We start from the raw sequence: 10,000 nt of genomic DNA on the forward strand, positions 1-10,000 counted from the left end.
GTCAAAATTCTGACCCAAGAAGGATGAACGGACATTTCCTATTCTGTGGAAATATATAGCTAATTTTTACTTAGTGAATCAGGATTCTCACTGCACAACCTGAGCCACTGGAGACTGTTTGTATACTTGCACATCCTATAAGCTTCCTCCTGAACAACACAATATAAGGTCGTCTGCATAAAGACTGCATGAGACAACCCTTGGAACTATTTTGATGATACCACTGATAATTATGCGAACAAGGCCACTCCTCTGTGAGATCCCTTCCTTTTCAAACCCTGTCGGTTTTGTCTAGGCTGACTAAGCCTTCGGAGTAGGTCATGAAATGGATATACTCTCCTTAATGATCTGGTCTCCATAAAGTCCATCTGGCTTCCTTTGTCACTTGCTTGGCATTGGCTTGGGTCTTTTAAGGTCATAATACATTATTTTAGCTGCCTTAGTGTTTGTTGAGATTCATCGGATCACCACAATACCAGAGGTTGATGGCATTGTTCAGTACTTTTGGGAGTGGATGCTTTTGCTGCAATATGAATTTATGCTTGAGTTGATAAACAACTTCCCAAATACACTGAAACTCATCAATAAATCCCTGCATCACGCATGCAGTCTACATGGTCATGTCACCCTCTCTGCATCCTACTGGCAGAATAACCATTCACCATCTCAAAAAGTATTGGATAAGGATAAGCCAGATTAGCGGAGCAGATGCTGCGCCCGGGCTTATATGCACTATGGCGAGCCCGCCTGTGTCAGCGAGTGCTGACTCGTGAGAGTGTGCCAACGAGTGTTGTCCTGATCTGAGCTTTGTCCTTACCCACCGTGGTGCCCAACCACAACAGTGGCCGCCAGCCGACAGTGGAAACTCACGAGCTTGGACGAGGCTAAAAGTATTGGAAACTACTTGATTCCATGTAAATCTTCCATGACCAGCTAAGTGAATTCCAGCTGTGCCCTACCTGAACCAAGTGACAAGACAATATAGGAGAATGTCCCAATCTGACTTTGGATGCATGTGGGTGTATCACTACTCAGTGGCTTTCCTTCAACTCTTGAGAGCATTGGCTCCACAGAGGTGGTGATGGCTATTGAAGATTCGTAGGAGCAGAAACGGTTGAGGTTTCACAAACAAATCTTCGAATTCGTCCATGTTGAGACGGATTTTGCCATGAGATAGTGCAGTTTATCTTATTTTGCATGAATTCCCTGATAGTTTCACTGCATCAGGATATCTATTAACTCAGACTGATATGTTACTTATCAAGGTGTCTGACAGCCCATGCCACATACCTTTGCTTGTGATTTACTGAGATGTTGTCTGCCTTTGGAATTTCTCACTGCAACTATAGGGCAGGACTGAGTCTTGACTACAAAAGCACGCTGAACAAAAGCAATAACCCTTTGGATGTGGTGACCATTGAAGCTTTCATCACGGAAGCCTTCAGTGTCTTCTGCACTCCTTGCCTGCTTTTGGAACTTTATTTGGTACATCAGTAGTGGCGAAGTGGGAACAGTATTGGTGTTCAGATGGCACCATGAAGGATGGGCTCATCACATTGCCTCTAGAAGACTGATCTTTTTCTTACACTGTTTGAACAAAACATCATGAGTTTCTCTACAGGTGTAACGGGAAAGTGGTCTAGGACAGTCATTCCCTTCTTGATCTGTTCTTCCACAATTGAAGAATAATCTTAGTAGTCCTTTCCTTTCTTTTTGAGGACAAGAGTTGGTTATGGGCCCATAACCATTGAAAGAGGAAATGTCGTAAACAGATAAACAAGGATAAATGCTAAAATGATAGCGATATAAACAAACATTACTTTAAGGTTGTTCAAATTTGAACGAGGAAAACACCAGTTATTGCTCTATCAGTGCGTGAAGTAGAATATATGAATTACATATTGCATACGTTTTTTTTTCCAGAAACATCGTTGGGATTTATCACTCATGCAGTAATGTCTTATTCAAATTCTTAAATTAGAAGCAAAGAAATTAATTATGTTGTTTGGCCATTGTATATAGTATACAAGGAGCATAATCGTGATTGTTATTGTCAACAATACTACTATTATTATTACAAAAAATAAGGTTAAGAATTATAAACATTATTGTTGTAATAACAATTATCATGATAGCCATAATAAAAATTATATTATCAATGACGGTAGTCATAATAATTAGAATAGTGCTATTATCAAAATGCATTATAGTAATAGTATTAATGATAACATCAACATTAATGATAATAGTAAAGAGAATGACGAAACTGCATAAAAGATTTAACCCTTTAACCTCGGGAGTACCATAGAGGGACGTTCAAGCAAATAGCTGTGAAGGCCGGAAGAACCATATATGGTTTTGCCTTTTATCTCTATTTCCTTTGATGTTTTCGGATACCTATTTATGCTTGCGCCTTAGATATGCCGTTGAAAATATATTACCAGATAGGAAAAGGAATTGATCTTCGTCTTTCATACATTATAGAAAAATATATCAATTATGGTTATGGTATGAGAGCATCATCCGAAACAATGCTGCCGACAGGAAGGGTAGGCGAGCCTGTCTCTGTACGGCGAGTGACCTCACTGACCTACCATAGGCATTATCTGCAGCGTCCATGTCTGCAATAACTGGCAATCACTCGCTGTTATTCGCTGTCTTATTTGAAATGATTCCGGCAGGTAACTCCGACTATCATATATATATATATATATATATATATATATATATATATATATATATATATATATATATATTATATATATATTATATATATAATATATATATATTATATATATATGTATATATATATATATATATATATATATATATATATGAAAAAAGATGAATCGACCAGGTTACTAAGGTTCTTATTAATTAGGGAATTGGGAACTCTCATTACAAGTAAACGATCGCCCGATTTACATTGTTTGTGCAGCATCAAAAGTTCAAATAAGTATTTATTTTCTTTAAAGCTCTAACGTATATGTTACATTGTAAAACTCATGAGATAAAAACGAATTGAACACAGGTGCGCGAAGATTGCGTTACCTCATAGAAAACAGGAATTCATAAAACAAAGATTTATTGTATGATTTTATTTATGTTACATATCAATATATATATATAATTGTAGACATTTGTTGTAAGGATTTGAGCTTTTCGAAGCAGTAAGATGTTTACCGACTAATTAATTTCACACCGTATTGTCATGGGAGACAGAACAAGTCAGAGAAAATACCAATACCCTTCTGAGTAAAGGCATGGATCTTACAATGAAGTGCAGTGCTGCAATATATCGCATCAACAACCTTGGGTAGTATGGGGATTCCATAACGCAATCAACCTCATTGGGCCATTCACTGTTTTTCATAACTTTCTTTTGCCATAATAGTTAGTATTCACAATGCTATCATATACCTCACAACTTTAGACTGATTGATAACTATATAACAATATTTTTCATAAATTTTCATAAGTCTTAGTAAGATAGATAGATAGATAGAGAGAGAGAGATAAAGATAAAGAGAGAGAGAGAGAGAGAGAGAGAGAGAGGGAGAGAGAAAGAGAGAGAAAGAGAGAGAGAGAGAGAGAGAGAAAGAGAGAAAGAGAGAGAGAAAGAGAGAGAGAAAGAGAGAGAGAGAGAGGGAGAAAGAGAGAGAGAGAAAGAGAGAAAGAGAGAGAGAGAGGGAGATGGAGAGAGTGGAAGGGAGAGTGAGAATGAGAAAGAGAGAAATAGAAAGAAATAGAGAGAGAGAGAGCGTTCAAAAGTTCTCCCTACGATTGGACAATATTTAAGTATTAGGGTGTTATTGGGATATATATGGGATATATATAATACTTATATATATATATATATATATATATATATATACATATATATATAGCGAGGTTTACTATATATATATACATATATATATACATATATATATATATATATATATATATATATATATATATATATATATATATATATATATACATATATACACACAAATTTTACCTCCCTGACCGGGACTCGAACCTGAGCTGTCAGAGTGACAGATCTGGCTGCTAATCTAATAGACCACGCGACCCACTAAAAGAATTGTCTAACCAGATGCCTTACATCTTTTCTGACACCTCTTGCTTAAAACACCTATATACTCTTAGCAGAGCAGTGATAGCGAGGTTTACTATATTAAAATGCGTTATTGCCATCTTCCTCACACACACACATATATATATATATATCTTATATAAACATATGTACATATATGTATATATATATATATACATACATATACATACATATATATATATGTATATATATGTGTGTAATTTATATATATGTATATGTATATATATATACGTTTGTATATAAATATACACATACATACATATACATAAAGATACTAACACAGAAACACACATGCACATACATTTGTATAAATAAATTCACACATATATGTATATATATATATATATATATATATATATATATATATATATATATATATATATCTGCATACATATGTATAGATATATATGTATATATACACATATATATGATTTATATATGTATATATATGTATATATATATATATATATATATATATATATATATATATATGTATATACATATACAGACAGACTAACATAGAAACATACAAAAACACGCACACATACACATACATTTATATAAATAAATTCATATGTATATACATACATACATAAATCATCCTGTCTCTCTCTCTATATATACACATATATGTATATATATACATATGCACACACACATAATTATCATATTTTTATCTTTATTTCCTCACAGACCCTTAAAGATGTGGCTAATACGCATTGCTCTGTTAGTTGCCTTTGTTGCAGCAACTGAAGCACAGAACGGAACTGCGACAGACACTACAACTGCAGCTCCCACGACGACGGCTGAGACTACAACCGTTGTTGTCACAACCACTGTGGCTCCAACAACAGCTGAAACTACAACTGCTGCTGCTACAACCACTGTGGCTCCAACGACGACAGCTGCCACTACAACTGCTGCTGCTACAACCACTGCAGCTCCAACGACGACAGCTGCCACTACAACTGCTGCTGTCACAACCACTGCAGCTCCAACGACGACAGCTGCCACTACAACTGCTGCTGCTACAACCACTGTGGCTCCAACGACGACAGCTGCCACTACAACTGCTGCTGCTACAACCACTGTGGCTCCAACGACGACAGCTGCCACTACAACTGCTGCTGCTACAACCACTGTGGCTCCAACGACGACAGCTGCCACTACAACTGCTGCTGCTACAACCACTGTGGCTCCAACGACGACAGCTGCCACTACAACTGCTGCTGCTACAACCACTGTGGCTCCAACGACGACAGCTGACACTACAACTGCTGCAGCAACAACTACCGCAGCTCCAACGACAGCTGCCACTACAACTGCTTCTGCTACAACCACTGCGGTTCCAACGACGACAGCTGCCACTACAACTGCTGCTGCTACAACCACTGTGGCTCCAACGACGACAGCTGCCACTACAACTGCTGCAGCTACAACAACTGCAGCTCCAACGACGACAGCTGCCACTACAACTGCTGCAGCTACAACAACTGCAGCTCCAACGACGACAGCTGCCACTACAACTGCTGCTGCTACAACCACTGCAGCTCCAACAACAGCTGCCACTACAACTGCTGCTGCTACAACCACTGTGGCTCCAACGACGACAGCTGCCACTACAACTGCTGCTGCTACAACCACTGCAGCTCCAACGACGACAGCTGAAACTACAACTGCTGCTGCTACAACCACTGCAGCTCCAACGACGACAGCTGCCACTACAACTGCTGCTGCTACAACCACTGCAGCTCCAACGACGACAGCTGCCACTACAACTGCTGCTGCTACAACCACTGCAGCTCCAACGACGACAGCTGCCACTACAACTGCTGCTGCTACAACCACTGTGGCTCCAACGACGACAGCTGCCACTACAACTGCTGCTGCTACAACCACTGCAGCTCCAACGACGACAGCTGCCACTACAACTGCTGCTGCTACAACCACTGTGGCTCCAACGACGACAGCTGCCACTACAACTGCTGCTGCTACAACCACTGTGGCTCCAACGACGACAGCTGCCACTACAACTGCTGCTGCTACAACCACTGCAGCTCCAACGACGACAGCTGCCACTACAACTGCTGCTGCTACAACCACTGCAGCTCCAACGACGACAGCTGCCACTACAACTGCTGCTGCTACAACCACTGTGGCTCCAACGACGACAGCTGCCACTACAACTGCTGCTGCTACAACCACTGTGGCTCCAACGACGACAGCTGCCACTACAACTGCTGCTGCTACAACCACTGCAGCTCCAACGACGACAGCTGCCACTACAACTGCTGCTGCTACAACCACTGTGGCTCCAACGACGACAGCTGCCACTACAACTGCTGCTGCTACAACCACTGCAGCTCCAACGACGACAGCTGCCACTACAACTGCTGCTGCTACAACCACTGCAGCTCCAACGACGACAGCTGCCACTACAACTGCTGCTGCTACAACCACTGCAGCTCCAACGACGACAGCTGCCACTACAACTGCTGCTGCTACAACCACTGTGGCTCCAACGACGACAGCTGCCACTACAACTGCTGCTGCTACAACCACTGCAGCTCCAACGACGACAGCAGCTGCCACTACAACTGCTGCTGCTACAACCACTGCAGCTCCAACGACGACAGCTGCCACTACAACTGCTGCTGCTACAACCACTGCAGCTCCAACGACGACAGCTGCCACTACAACTGCTGCTGCTACAACCACTGCAGCTCCAACGACGACAGCTGCCACTACAACTGCTGCTGCTACAACCACTGCAGCTCCAACGACGACAGCTGCCACTACAACTGCTGCTGCTACAACCACTGCAGCTCCAACGACGACAGCTGCCACTACAACTGCTGCTGCTACAACCACTGCAGCTCCAACGACGACAGCTGCCACTACAACTGCTGCTGCTACAACCACTGCAGCTCCAACGACGACAGCTGCCACTACAACTGCTGCTGCTACAACCACTGCAGCTCCAACGACGACAGCTGCCACTACAACTGCTGCTGCTACAACCACTGCAGCTCCAACGACGACAGCTGCCACTACAACTGCTGCTGCTACAACCACTGCAGCTCCAACGACGACAGCTGCCACTACAACTGCTGCTGCTACAACCACTGCAGCTCCAACGACGACAGCTGCCACTACAACTGCTGCTGCTACAACCACTGTGGCTCCAACGACGACAGCTGCCACTACAACTGCTGCTGCTACAACCACTGCAGCTCCAACGACGACAGCTGCCACTACAACTGCTGCTGCTACAACCACTGCAGCTCCAACGACGACAGCTGCCACTACAACTGCTGCTGCTACAACCACTGCAGCTCCAACGACGACAGCTGCCACTACAACTGCTGCTGCTACAACCACTGTGGCTCCAACGACGACAGCTGCCACTACAACTGCTGCTGCTACAACCACTGCAGCTCCAACGACGACAGCTGCCACTACAACTGCTGCTGCTACAACCACTGCAGCTCCAACGACGACAGCTGCCACTACAACTGCTGCTGCTACAACCACTGCAGCTCCAACGACGACAGCTGACACTACAACTGCTGCTGCTACAACCACTGCAGCTCCAACGACAGCTGCCACTACAACTGCTGCTGCTACAACCACTGCAGCTCCAACGACGACAGCTGCCACTACAACTGCTGCTGCTACAACCACTGTGGCTCCAACGACGACAGCTGCCACTACAACTGCTGCTGCTACAACCACTGTGGCTCCAACGACGACAGCTGCCACTACAACTGCTGCTGCTACAACCACTGCAGCTCCAACAACGACAGCTGACACTACAACTGCTGCTGCTACAACCACTGCAGCTCCAACAACGACAGCTGACACTACAACTGCTGCTGTCACAACCACTGCAGCTCCAACGACGACAGCTGCCACTACAACTGCTGCTGCTACAACCACTGCAGCTCCAACAACGACAGCTGACACTACAACTGCTGCTGTCACAACCACTGCAGCTCCAACGACGACAGCTGCCACTACAACTGCTGCTGCTACAACCACTGCAGCTCCAACGACGACAGCTGACACTACAACTGCTGCTGCTACAACCACTGCAGCTCCAACGACGACAGCTGACACTACAACTGCTGCTGTCACAACCACTGTAGCTCTAATAACGACAGCTGACACTACAACTGCTGCTGCTACAACCACTGCAGCTCCAACAACGACAGCTGACACTACAACTGCTGCTGCTACAACCCCTGCAGCTCCAATGACAACAGTTGACACTACAACTGCAGTTGTCACAACCACTGCAGCTCCAACAACGATAGCTGACACTATAACTACAGCTGCTACAACCACTGCAGCTCCAACAACGACAGCTGACACTACAACTACAGCTGCTACAACCACTGCAGCTCCAACAACGACAGCTGACACTACAACTGCTGCTGCTACAACCACTGCAGCTCCAACAATGACAGCTGACACTACAACTGTTGCTGTCACCACTGTAGGTCCAACAACGATAGCTGACACTACAACTACAGCTGATACAACCACTGCAGTTCCAACAACGACAGCTGACACTACAACTACAGCTGCTACAACCACTGCAGCTCCCACGATGACAAATGACACTACAACCGCTGCTGCCACAACAACCACAGCTCAAACGACGACAGTTGACACAACAACCGCTGCTCCAACAATGTCAGCTGACACTACAACTGCTGCTGCTACAACCACTGCAGTTCCAACGACAGCTGATACTAAAACCGCTGCTCTAACGACGACAGCTGACACTACAACTGCTGTTACCACAACCACTGCAGCTTCTACAACGACAGCTGACAATACAACCGCAGCTCCCGCGACGACAGCTAACACAACAACCGCAGCTCCCACGACGACAGCTGACACTACAACTCCGCATTCCCCTTCCTGCGGCTGTGGGTGCAAGCTCAGTGCTACGTCAACTACCGTCATCAGATGCAAAAAGGGCTCTAAAGGTCACTCTCCCTTGCTTGTCACTTGCCACTGCTGGATATCCTTTCGAGGAATACGATTCAAAGAATGACAGTAGTTAATGATATTACATACATACGGATCATATGTACATTTGTGTTAACTGTTGTTACCTTTGATATCTTTAGTATATTAGGGAATATGATACGTCAATTAATACATAGATTATATGATTATACACTGCAAGATTGGATACTTATCGTAACCCAAAATTTTGTTTCAGGTTGCGGGAATGGAGGCAGTCTTCTTCTGAAGATATTTCAAAAGATTAAAAGAAACTGAACATCCCGCTTTAAGAATCGCCGATTTCTTTTGCCTCTGATGAAACTGAGTAGCCATGCTGACACCTTTTGGGTGCAAATGATTTTAAGTAATTAATGGTGGTAGCGTGATTGGGATTTCAGTAATATAACCTAATTCACATGACTAGTTTGAGGGACTCAAGATTATCAAAAAATATGTAATTCATCTAGAGAATTTACTCGCTATTCATACTGTATTTTTGCAACAAAGCCATGTTTTCTTTATATTCACATATTTCAGAGGTTAGATGTTGCTGAACGAATACCCGTGTATACAGAGCATATATACATGTACGCCATGCTTGCACTCTATATTCTCCTTACTAGAAGAAATAATAGTCTTGCGCTTAATTGAATTTTAGTATCGTTTAATTTTTACAAATGGAGGAATTAAACGATGTTAAAATGGAGGCTTAATGCAATACATTCATTGCAGTAACTTCCATGTGGGAAGATCACCATTATCACGAGGATTTAATTCAGTTATAGTTCATAATTCCAATCCCTCTCCATGAATATGAGAAAGAAAGGAAAAAACAACAGAAATATATTTTATGTTTCTTAT

The 10,000-nt window shown here is 43.1% G+C and overlaps 1 protein-coding gene across 1 annotated transcript; it reads left to right on the top strand.

The window, feature by feature from the left end:
- The first annotated feature begins 4,823 nt into the window (after positions 1 to 4,823).
- Positions 4,824 to 9,737, top strand: LOC147469871 (uncharacterized). Its single transcript, XM_086546375.1, has 7 exons — positions 4,824 to 5,261; positions 5,383 to 5,465; positions 5,533 to 5,618; positions 7,405 to 7,586; positions 7,782 to 8,001; positions 8,218 to 9,117; positions 9,357 to 9,737. The coding sequence occupies exons 1-7, from the start codon at positions 4,824 to 4,826 to the stop codon at positions 9,413 to 9,415; spliced, it is 1,968 nt and encodes a 655-aa protein (XP_086402501.1). The 3' UTR covers positions 9,416 to 9,737.
- Positions 9,738 to 10,000: the final 263 nt, after the last annotated feature.

This window comes from Penaeus japonicus, unplaced genomic scaffold (assembly GCF_977035675.1).
Source record: "Penaeus japonicus unplaced genomic scaffold, GWHDUDI00000001_assembly GWHDUDI00000018, whole genome shotgun sequence".
NCBI classification, from domain to species: Eukaryota; Metazoa; Arthropoda; class Malacostraca; order Decapoda; family Penaeidae; genus Penaeus; species Penaeus japonicus.